General features: G+C 43.2%; 1 protein-coding gene across 1 annotated transcript in view; it reads left to right on the plus strand.

The window, feature by feature from the left end:
* lrrc24 (leucine rich repeat containing 24) overlaps nt 1-12,793 on the plus strand; it is a 41,102-nt gene that overhangs the window by 23,881 nt on the left and 4,428 nt on the right. Inside the window, exons 2-4 of the mRNA XM_053884106.1 lie at nt 8,913-9,088; nt 10,030-10,308; nt 12,069-12,237. Of these exons, the coding sequence (XP_053740081.1) occupies nt 8,933-9,088; nt 10,030-10,308; nt 12,069-12,237 (604 nt within the window). The 5' untranslated portion in view covers nt 8,913-8,932. The remainder of the gene's footprint in view (nt 1-8,912; nt 9,089-10,029; nt 10,309-12,068; nt 12,238-12,793) is intronic.

Here is a 12,793-nt window from a genome sequence, read left to right on the forward strand (position 1 = left end):
CGTGAGACCTGCATGTGTTGACGTGAACCAAGGCAGACGACCGCGTCAGAGACCCTGTAAGGACCGCTCCGTCCAATAAAATAAACACAGATCCAGAGACTCAGAGTCGACCCGTGTCATTATCAAAGGTTTCCTGTATTAAAAACAAGTTTAAAACTACGATCATGAACCGAAGTCCACCACACTCTCCACAACTGTCATGGTGTCGGCTGTCAAACGCCGCAGAGCTGGAGAACGGGATGCAGCGAGTGTGTCATGCAATTTTATTGTGAGATGCAGAATAGCCATTGTGGAGATTGTGCACTATATTGTGTACCATAAGTTATCACCCATCCCTACTATTAAGTCGTTTCATTTTTTTTAAAGCGTCTTTTTTAAGGCGGCAGGCTGTGGTGAATTAAATATTTGAGGAGTTTTCTAGATTGGGGTGTTGTCTGGTGTGGTCAGACAGAGAGCTGGAGGTGGTCCGGGCTGGAGCACGGAGGCGTCTGTCCCTGAAGTAAGAGAGTCAGGTGCTGTATCTGGAGAGCAGATCAGTGTTTGTTTATCTGAGACGCCAGCTCTGAGGCCCGAGAACTGTGTGGCAGGACCTTATTGGCCGATCAATGAGGGTCAGGGGCTGCGGGGCCAAACGCCCAGAGAGACACGCCGCGGTTATTATTGAATGAGTGTTTACAGAATAAAAGATAAGGTATCAATTTATTCACTCGCCTTTGCAAGCCGGGTCACAGCGAAGGGAGGCCGCTTCATTTTTTTTATTTTATGTTGAATGCAGTGGCGCTGACCTCAGCTTACTGGCATGAGTGGATGGTGAGCACTCGACTCCCATTTCTCACATTCCTCCTTGTTAATGGACTTCAAGTATTTTTCAATTTCAGACTCCAGAAATGACTGTACTGCCAGATCACCAATGCTTTCTCTCTCGGCCTCTCACCCCATGCCTAACCATCCAAAACAAATGGCTCGCCTTAACCAGGACTCTCAACCAAACTGAAACACCTGGTTATTTTGAAATTTTAACCCTCAAATTTAGTTTTAATCTTATGGCCGGCGTCTAATCGAATCTCAATGCCACAGTTCACTCACGATGAAACAAAATATCATCACATCCCTTCTAAATTCAACAACAGACAGATACTACAACAACACACCATAAGAGATACTTTCATGAATATTCTTCAGAATAACCTCAGAGGCATGTTAGTAACTTGCCTCAAATATCTGTAGCGTTAAATCTGACCACAGCAAACAGGTTTATTTTGACATTTATTTTGAATATATCATTCTTATATTTTTTATCTACTGTATTTTTGTATGCATTATAAATATAGCAAAAGATAAATCGGTAAAAAAGTATGAAAGTACAGAAAATAGATAGTCTATCTCTGAAAAAGTAACTGTTAAATGATGCCAAGCAGAAACACAACATTTCTTTGTGCCCACTTTGACTCTGAATTGAGGTTTGAATCAATACCGTGATGGAGCTGCACATGGCCCCTGGGCTGCGCTTTGACTTGGTCTGTTCTTGCAGGTAAAAAAAAAATAAATTTTTTGTCAATATCCCTAATCATTGTGGAGTCCACTTCAATAAAAACGTTGCCATTTATTTTTGTTTTCTCTCAAGGGACTATTTTTATTGAAAGGAACTTTCTCAACATGGAAAGAGCATTCACAAGTCATTGATCACAATCTGCCAGACTAATGTTGTCCAAGCTTTTGTCTGCCTCCACGGGAGGAGGTGCCGCACACAGTTTAGGAGGAATAAGAATGAGCAGCTCTGACATGCTAAATGTATCAATCTAGTTTCATCTTCCAAACAGTCCATCACCCCCGGAGGTGTTCCAGACCAGCTTGTGCCCAGTGGAATGTGAAGAAAATTGGTCTGAATCAAGTAGCTTCTGAGCTTTTTTACGATTGCCCTTCATTTCTAAAAGACCGTGAAATGACAAGACCAGGAAAGAACATGCATTTATGCGATGTTCACCATTTTGTTATAATTTATTTTCTCAGCGAGCCTGCGGGCATGAAAAAGATGAACGGATGAGCCTGAAGCTGCTCGTAAGAGATGTAGTCAAATCGTTTCAAGTTTTGTTCTGTTGGTTTATCACAGGCCTTTTACTTTATTTGAATATCTTGCATACACAGTTTTTTGTTCTCGGGGGCCACCTTTCCCAGAACAAATGGGTCCGGGGCCCATTCAAGTAATAGGACCATGTGTGATCAATAACCTTCTTTAATATACTTATATGTAAAAAAACAACAACAAAAAAAACCTTGTCAAATCACATGAAACTATGCGATCAACTCAAAGATATTTATTTGTCATCGAAAAGTCCAACCAGCCGCAGAACCAGGTGCAAGTCATATTCATCAAATCTACTAAAGAAAAAAAGAAACTTGGTGCAAACTGTTGACATACTTGTAAAAACTGAATGAAATTCGGAATCAAATAAATATAATCAAACCATGTCTAAATATGGTAAAGTAAAAATAATATATTTTATTTAAACTCCAAAAGAAAATATAAGTGAAGTGTAGATAAAAGAAAACTGCTTCAACAGGTGCTTTAATGAACAATTTTTACTGTTGGGGGCGCCATCACTTTCTTCATCATTTTTGGTTCATTTTCAAGAACTTCTCCATAGTTGGTAACTGTCACAGATTTGCAGCTGAGAAGTCAATTAATATATTAAAACTGAGCATCTCGCGGCCCCCACGACCCAGAGGTGTAAAAGAAAAAACTTCAAGTGGGCCTCTAGGGGGCGCTCGAGGGCCAACCATGGGCCCCTGGACCTACAGTTAAGAATCACTTTCACTATCTGTTTAACTCCAAACATTAAATCCAAACTGTGTTAAACTGAGTTTTTACACTGGCATTATGTAATAGAGAGCTTCATCACAAAATGTCCTTTACTCTGTAAATATTATGCCAAGGGTGACGAAGTTTTGACCGATAAAAAAGTAAATTACTTTCTCCAATTTGCCAAAGTCGTTGTTGTTGAACAAAGCTGAGGTTGGTACCAATTCAGTCAGTTGTTGGGTTTCTTTTGTAGTTTTGTTAAACAATTACTTACTGTAAATTAGGTGATGCATAAAAAAACGACATCTCAATTTAAGCAAATTTTTCGGAACACTGACCCCTGGAGGAGAGCAACAAAAAGAAAGTGTTTCCTCATTTGCTAGCGGATAATTGGACCAGAGTTGGAGAATGTTAGCGCAGAGGATCAGTTTGAGGGGAAGACCCCCCTGGCAGATCCTTTGATCACGCTTGAATTTATTGTAGCTCATAATAGCAGCTGGGTCTTTTCTTAAAGAATGTTCAGAGTCGTCTGAATTATTGATGGCTGTTAGAATATTTTAATCGCTGTAAAGAGTTAAGCCACCGGGAGGATTGTTAGGGGGCTGATTTATCGTTTGCGTGTACTAAAACAGGTGTTTTCTCAGGCTCAAAACAGAAGTTCTAAAGACACAATACTGGTTGTTTCTGTTAGAGCGGTGACCTCAATTGTGTGGCCCAGTTAATGCTTTCGCAATTCAGTGTGTTGGGGGAAGTGGAAACGTATCTAGAAATTGCACCTTTATTTTGCACCTGCAAGAACAAGCAAGGTGTATGAGCAAACCTCATTTGCCATGATCATGCAACTGTAAGACTTAAAATAAAGACGTCTTTAACACCAGTGAATGACTCGAAATCTGTGGACCAGCCCAACGTGCAAAAGCTAAATAGCACGAGCTAAGTGGGATTTGTTCTCTGTGATGACGGTGATGGGGGGTTTTGTCACTCTTTTAGTGACTGTTTTAACCACATATTTGCTGTACATCAACACATCTAGATGGACAGACAGATGCATGCATGGATGGATGGATGGATGATAGATAGATGGATGGATGATTGATAGATGGACAGATGGATGGAAGCATGGATGGATGGATGGATGGATGATAGATAGATGGATGGATGATTGATAGATGGACAGATGGATAGAAGCATGGATGGATGGATGGATGATAGATAGATGGATGGATGAATGGATGGATGAATGGATGGATGATAGATAGATGGACAGACAGATGGAAGCATGGATAGTACATGGATAGATGGATGGATCGATAGATGGCCAGACAGATGAAAGCATGTATGGATGGATGGATGGATGATAGATAGATGGAAGGATGAATGGATGGATGGATCGATAGATGGCCAGACAGATGGAAGCATGGATGGAAGCATGGCTGGATGGATGCATTGATAGATGGACAGACAGATGGAAGCATGGGTGGATGGATGGATAGATGGATAGACGAATGGAAGCATGGATGGGTGGATCGATAGATGGACAGATGGATGGATGGATGGATAGATAGATGGACAGAGATGGATGGATGGACAGATGGATAGAAGCATGGATGGATGGTTGGATGGATGATAGATGGACAGACGAATGGATGGATGATCGATAGATGGGCAGATGGATGGAAGCATGGATGGATGGATAGATAGATAGATGGACAGATGGATAGAAGCATGGATGGATGGTTGGATGGATGGATAGATGGACAGATGGATGGAAGCATGGATGAATGGATGGATGATAGATAGATGGATGGATGATTGATAGATGGACAGATGGATGGAAGCATGGATGGATGGATGGATGATAGATAGATGGATGGATGATAGATAGATGGACAGACAGATGGAAGCATGGATAATACATGGATAGATGGATGGATCGATAGATGGCCAGACAGATGAAAGCATGGATGGATGGATGGATGATAGATAGATGGAAGGATGAATGGATGGATGGATCGATAGATGGCCAGACAGATGAAAGCATGGATGGATGGATGGATGGATGATAGATAGATGGAAGGATGAATGGATGGATGCATTGATAGATGGACAGACAGATGGAAGCATGGATGGATGGATGGATAGATGGACAGATGGATGGATGGATGGATAGATGGATGGATGGAGGGTGAATCATTTAGTCAGGGAGGTTGTGAAGAGGTCCAAAGGACAGGTGGATTAAGCGAGATACCAAGAAAAGTGAGTCAGAGGAAGAGGCATAAATGTGTGTGAGAGTGAGGAAAAAACGGATGGGATGGATGGAGAATGTCTCTGTGAAAGGTGTGGAAGAATACGCAAGTAAAGCATCTGGGAAAAGAGATTCAAGGAGATAAGGAAGACATGGGTGGGAGGCAGGTGAGGAGGGGAAGGGAGGAAAAAGGAAGGGGGAGAAAAATGGGGAAAAGAAGCCAGACTCTAATAAGGGATTGATGCAGCAACAGCGATACGCCACAGAAGATCCAGTAGTGCGGCGTCGACCTGCCTCATGAAGGTTTCAGTGATCCATCATATATCGCCTCCTCAAAAGCAGCAACATTTTCCTGAAGTGTGAGTCTGCATGTTTGGGATCCAGTGTAGACTGAACATTTCCGAGTCTGACAGACTGAACGTGGTGTGGAGCCACAGCTGGGGAGTAGCTTTCATCAGCATGTGAGTGTGAAGACAAAATCAATGATGTCTCTGCTCCTGAGGTGAAGATAGCAGAGAAGTTGACCTTGGAGGAGTAACAGTGTTATCAGGGATAAAACTAGCTGAAGTGATACACCAGCTGGAAAGAAATGTCTGGCTAATGGCTTATTTAAATAGTTCCCTCATGCAAATAGCTGTTGTTTTCCCACATCTTAACTAGCACAACCCCCTTGTTAAATTTTCTGGAACACTCTCATTAAACAGTCTGATTTTTTATTAATTTTAGCTGAAAAAAAATGTGTGGAGAGTTGTTGACCTGAAAAAAAAAATATTTTCCTTCCTCTCCGTCAATGCAGGAGAAGGCGCCCAGCATCCTCTGTGTTCTCCTACTTTAAAGAAGGATGTGCTGTCATGAAGGGAAAGATAACTCAGCCACGCCTGTCATCTTCTGCACCTTTACTTGGGAAGTACCCCGAGCTAGTGTCCGTGATTCATGTGCAGCAAAGTCTGATATAATTCTGGATGACAAAAGAGGAAATTCATGCTATTTGTTTAAAGTTCCTTGTCAATACTCACAAATCATCACCCAGGAACACCAACCAAAATCTCCCCCAAATTCTTCTGCAATGAAAAAAATGCATATTTCTGACACTGGAGGAATATTTATTGGTTCTTGTTTAGGTGTTAGATATGACTGCAGTACGGTGGTCCTGAAAAAAAAGACACAACCACAGTTACAGAAAATACAAAAATGCAAATACAAGTAGCATGCGACAACATGCTCAACTTACGTCCAACCGTACTTACGACTACGACCAGCAGATGCTTTTTTTTTTAATTCAATGTCACCGCAGCACGTAGCAGCCTGGCATCGCGTACAACAGTTACGGCAGCACAGTATCCCAGCATCTCACTCTCACACAGCCATCCACCACTACAGTAGAACCTACAACCCTCGCGTCAGCTATTTTGAATGGCATTCGACTTACATCCAATCTGACTTACGACTGGTTGGTCGGAACCGATCCCGGTCATAAGTCAGATGTTACTTGTACAAAAATGACAGCTCTATTGTGAAAACCGAATCAAACAAAAGCTCAAACCACAAATACAAAAAAAGAATGACATAAAGAAACCTCCACTGTGACAAACCATCCTCACTCCCGTGGCATCATATATTGACATTGGGAAAGTAGACTTCTGTGTCCTATACAGAATGCTGACACATAAGATTTTCAATTGAAGCACGTTCCCGCCTTCTGTGGCATTATGATACTTAAAAAAAAAACAGAGGTTGGGGTTAGTAGTACTGATTTGTTAGGGAACTCCTTCATAGATGGATATTTCCCCCTGGCAAATGAATAAAAATGTATCTGGATGTGTATAAGTGCCTACTATGGATTGCGATTTTTTGCGCGATATCAAAGAAAAACAAAGCTCTGTACATGTCAGCCAATCACGACACGTTGTTCCGCAGACTGCATAGAAGAACGGACATAAACTTTGCGAACAATTCAATGACAAACATTGTATTTTGTGGAAATAAATGCTACACGTGTTAGAAAGCGCCTTGAAATCCTTTATTTCAATTTCCTCTGGCTCATTAAAATATTAAAAAAAGATATTGTATATGCCGGATGTGACGTCATCATCCCGCGGCAGGTAGGACACATTTGGTAAGCGGACACATTTGGTACCTACAACAGTAACGGTAGTCTTCTACATGCTACAATGCCCCAAGGGGCATGGAAATGTGCTTTGCTTTCTCATTGTCCCTTCAGGGCCACCGTAGGGAATGCTGTCAAAGGACGAGGACTAGATGCCCTGACTTTGACTAAGGTGTGATAGAGAGGTGATAACTGTTCATTCAATTTGCCGCGAATGTAGTTTGTGATGAGGAAACGCAGTTACCATTGTGGCCTAGCGACAGAAAAGAGGGGAATTTGACTTCATATTGTTCAGGTGCCTTTCGGATTTCAGAGATCAGTGGCAACAAAGTGAGTCGGGATGTGTAAGACAAAGACTGAGGCGGATACCGAGAGTGTTTGTGCGAGCACAAAACGAGATCGGACCTTGAGGCAACAGTCTCCTTTTATCACATCTTGAATTAATTGAATCTGGTAGAAAGAGGCTTTTCAAACAAGTCTGAAAAGACCCAGATGATTGGAAGCAGGAAGCATAGAGGTGAAAGCATTTTTTCTCTCGCGCTTTGTGTTGTGTTCTTCAAATACAGCATATCTAATGTGTTGAGTCGGAACAAGTGTCCCCGTGGTATCAGGGCTTTACAGATGAAGCCCAGTTTATTAACACCGACTCTCCAAACACTGAGATCCTTGTCTGGTTTAAACCTCTGCAGCGGCGATGCTCTCATTTCAATATGGAGGAATGTTTTTTAAGCATCAAGAGCAGGTTCCTCTTGCACGAGGGAACTGAAAAGAGGCCACTGGCTGTGGATGAATTGTGATTAAATACAACAAAGAAAGCATCAGAAATGTGCCAGGTTTTGTGTCATCAGAAGCGAAAGGGAACCAGCGTGTTTTTAAGGACAAGATTGTACTACATTGTTATGCAAGCTACATCAAATACTGCGTGCCAATTTACGATCTACTTCTGTGGCGTATGAAGCTACATTTGCTATGCAAAAATAATTACGCGAGGAAAACGCAACATACGCAGTTGAATTCAATCCATTTTTTTTAGATGTAACTGCTTGCTAGCGCCCTCCTGTGTGCACTATAATCTGACCCTTGTGACTTTTTATTTCTTTTTTTTTAACCACCCCGTATCAATTGTAGTTTCCGATCAGTCGCTTACAGATGTGTCTGAGTGGTTGAATGGTTTAGACTCCCCGTACTGTTACTTTACTCGACACTAGCCCCAATGTGCCAAAAAAAAAGCCAGCGTTCCAAGTATCTTCAGGTGGACTTTTGTGTCCAACGTTGAAGCTAGCAGAAGTCAGTGTTGCATGTTGACACATACTGTCCTGCAGGTCTTTCAATGGGGTCAAATGTTTCCGGGTTTTGAGGTTACTCAGAGGGTCACCTCACACATGTGTCTCATATGAAGTGCTATTCATACCACTCAAAACCTTTCATTTGGAAGGTCACATGGGAGGAAATCTTTTGACTCTGTTGCGTCTACATCACTCTGAGGCGCAAAAGTTCACTTCAAAATAATGGTTTTGAGTGACATTTGTCAGGGATCGCTTGTGCAGAACCCAGGGGCGCGTGGCTAAATCTTATTCTCGACTACGAAAATAAAATTTAATATATATATATATATATATATATATATATATATATATATATATATAGTTGTTTTTTTTCATTTCTGTGAATGAAATTCAAATGCAGTGGTGCAACCTGAACCTATTTTCACCAGATGCTGAAGTGCGTGTTTTCATGACTTGTTCTTTATCCATCCACAGCTCCACCCTCTAAACCCACCATGGTGTTGCCGTGGCTCTGTGTTGCTCTCCTCCTGGCGTCCAGGCCGCCACAGTCGCTGGCGTGTCCCGTGGGCTGCCGGTGTTACAGCCTCACCGTGGAGTGCGGCTCTCTGGGAATCAAAGAAATCCCACATGGCGTCCCTCCTGTCACTGAGGTCAGTCCTCTCCACCGAAAGTGAAAGTTGCTGCCTCGCTGGGCCCGCCGACTTCCGCTGTGATCCATTCTCATTACAATGAAATTATTGTGTCGAATCAATTCTCTGTGACCCCCTTTGATGTGAGCGGGAGGGGTGGAGGCAGGGGAGGGGCCACGCCACACGGCCCGGCAATTATTCATCCCCGCTCGGAAAAGAGCCTCTCACACGCCCCTCGATCGTTTGTTCAGAGGATGTTTAACATTACAGTGTCTCCTCTCACGAGTTCATGCCCCGGTGTAAGTGAGGCTTATGAATATTTATGTGACTCATGTCCCGCATAAATTGTTTCATTACCCCAATCAGCAGCCCTATCAAGTACATCACACTTCCATGTAGAGAAAACAGATTTCCACTTAAAGCAATGTCAAGCAAAGACTCAGATTCAGTTGTGATTCAGTGTTACACCAAAGCCTAAACTTGATGTATAGTCAATGCAAATATGTGTACAAAATGCTATTTTTTTCACTGTGTCCCTGTGTTGCTTATGTGGATGTGAACGGACAGTTTGGTCGGCAGGTGCTCAGTCATGGAAATAAGGAAGCCATGAGAAGTGGGGGGCCCTCGCTATGTGACGTTGTCCGACACCAAAATCCATTTGAGCGGAATTGATGAGGAAAAGAAAGCATTTTTGTTTTCTTAACTGGAAAAATGGCACTTTTTTTTTTAGAGCTTTAGCACGACTGGGGGCCAATCTGAGCGCGTGCTTGCCCAAAAAACAAAGTCCTGTCTTTGCCAGGCTCCAAGCAGCAGCTGTCGAGACTGTCACTTGGTGCAGCAACACTTTCCGCCCACAGAACCGAATTTTTTGGACCAAATCCAATTTATACGTCGCACCCGCTCCTTTGTGTTTCTAAAGAATGAGATTACTAAATGACTTTCCTGATTCTGTCCCCACAAAGACGATATTCCTCCAGGATAACGCCATTATCCAGATCCGCCTGCAGGACCTGACCTGGCAGACCAGCCTTCACTACCTGTACCTGCAGAACAACAGCATCTCCGCTCTGGAGCCAGGTGCATTCGCGAGCCAGGGCCAACTCCTGGAGCTGGCGCTCAACGGAAACCTCATTCACCTCGTCACCTCGGACACGTTTCAGGGTCTGGAGCACCTCCGGATCCTCTACCTGGCGGGGAACCAGATCACCAGAGTCCAGAACTACACCTTCAGGGGGTTGCAGGTGAGTGGGTTGCCGGCCAAATTCAGAGAGCAGCTTTGCTGAATAGGATGAAGAGAAAGTTTACGGAAAGTCAGATGCTAGTTTGCAGGTCATTTTGAAAGTCTTTCTTCGCTTTCAGTTTTCTAGCAAGTTGCTAGTGATGTCAGCAACCAACGTCTCAGTACTTTTCTCAGCTTAGTTCTCAGAAGCTTATTTCACCACATGCCCTATCTAGTCGGTCCTTGCGCACGAAAGCATGTGCCGCTGTCTTCACACTGGCGAAAACAGTCTCACTACCATTGCCATCTTATGGCGACGAGTTGCCGAGAGACTTTTGCTTCCGAGGGTGGCACCAAAGTCAGGCACGCGTGTTGCATGCTGGCGTATTGGAATTTCAACTGAAGCACATGCACCACCTTCCACAGCATATGCTAACACGTCACATAAAAGTGGGCTTGTTTCACTCTGGATAGTGAATTGCAGGGGTGGCCACCCAGTCACAGGCCACATTTCATGACTGTGTTGCTGCAAAGAGCCACATCCTACAATGTAGGTGTGGCAAACAAGGGTGTAAGGCTCACCCAACCTGCTAGTCACATGACTTTCCGCCAATATAGCGGTCAAAGGACATCCCCTTGTTTCACTAGGTTGCTGGTTCGAGTCTGGCACATCTCGCTTGTGCATTTATTTTTAAACTAAATGCATTTTTACCGTGATCCTTTTCAAAATATCAAGCTGCGTAGATAAACGTGTGTGCCGGAAAAGCTCTTACTTTTTTCGACTTATTTCCTGTGTGAACGATCATCACAACAGTAACTTGACCAAAACCACTGCCAGTTAAGAGCCTCATGAAACTGGGCAAAGAGAGTCGCATGCAGCCCTGGTTTATTCATATTAGTGGTGCATTGTTGGCGGCACTATGACTGAGGTGTGGACATATATGTATATATATGAAGAAATAAAAAACACCATACTTATGTGCACATCATAAAGGACCTTGGACGGAATATTTCGCACAACATGTCAAAATTCTCAATTTTGTGAACCCCAATCCTTTCCTTTTGAAGCATGCAGGAGGAAAAATATTTTACTGCATTGACCCAATGCATCAACAGTCAACATGGAAAGCTAACTTTGACATCAACACCGGATGCAAAAGTCCTCACAATCCGTCACAATTTGAGGCCTTGGGAGTGAAAATGTGTTGACCTGGTATACCCCAAGTCACATACTGGTGTATTGCAACTGTCACTTTTTTTCCACAAATTTTCACTGAGCAAAGATAGGGAAGGAGAGCTTTCACCCACGCGAGACTCCTCCGCCTCTCTGCTCTGACAGTCAAACGCAGCAGAGGCTCAGAAGGTAGTTTGGTACATCTCACCTCTGCCACTCGGAGGTGGTAATGGAGAGCAGGAAACTCTGCATGTGGACGGTGGAAAAGTTCATAACAGCTAGTAATGGCACTAGTAATGGAAACAGAAAAAAGGGAGTTGATAATACAAAATGTGTACAGTCCCATTTCACTGAGGTTGTCAGCCTGTCATCTTAGTCATCATTTTAAATGCATTTTCACCATGTATTTTAGCTTTATAAAACCGTCTTTGTTGCTCCAGTCGGGCTGATATTAAATACTGAGTCTAGCCTGATTCTCACCAGACAGTGTTGTCTGCACTTTGAGGGCTTGCCACCATTAAATATCTTGCCTCCCTGCTAAGTTAGAAGGTAAGTCTTCTTTATGTTTGACATTTTTATTTGGTGACATTTTGTGTTGATGTCTGCAGCGTCTGCAGGAACTCCACCTGCAGGATAACAGCATCGAGATGCTGGCGGAGCACGCGCTCGCCGGCTTGTCGTCGCTCGCGCTGCTGGATCTCAGCAGAAACCACCTCCGCACTCTGGGAGCACCCACGCTCAAACCACTGGTCAGCCTGCAGGTGCTCCGAGTCACAGGTACATATACGCTGCGTGATGAATATCCTGCACCTTTTTTTAGTAACTCTGAAGCCTCAAAATCCAGCTAAAACAGATCCAACTAAAGGCGTCTGCCTGGCTCCTTTCTTGGCTTTGTTGCTTCTCTATAGTAGCTTTTTATTTAAAACAAAAGTGGATTTGAATAAGTTGCACAGATGTCGTGTGCATAAAGCTGTAACTATGAGTGTGCTGGAAGAAACTACATAAAAAGATGAATTTATGCGAGCACTACACAGCGACTTGTCACCCAAGTCAAAGCACAGACATTCTCGCAAATCCATGCTGTGCATTTGTTAGCAAAATCAAGTCAGGACCTCTGCTCAGCAAGCAAGAACAAGTGGGTACTGACCTGAATGTAAACTGCGTATGCAGGTGTGTGATTGTGAAAGATTCCATTTACATTCTGTTCGGTGGATGCAGTTGTACTCGGATTCCTTGTGTACGTGCAAGACAGCTGGATTGAGTTCCCCGATTCATTACTTTAAACATTTCTGGTGTCTTTTTCTCCTGATTTTTACATGTCTTAGCGAAAGTC

Source organism: Synchiropus splendidus, chromosome 13, assembly GCF_027744825.2.
Source record: "Synchiropus splendidus isolate RoL2022-P1 chromosome 13, RoL_Sspl_1.0, whole genome shotgun sequence".
Classification (NCBI taxonomy): domain Eukaryota; kingdom Metazoa; phylum Chordata; class Actinopteri; order Syngnathiformes; family Callionymidae; genus Synchiropus; species Synchiropus splendidus.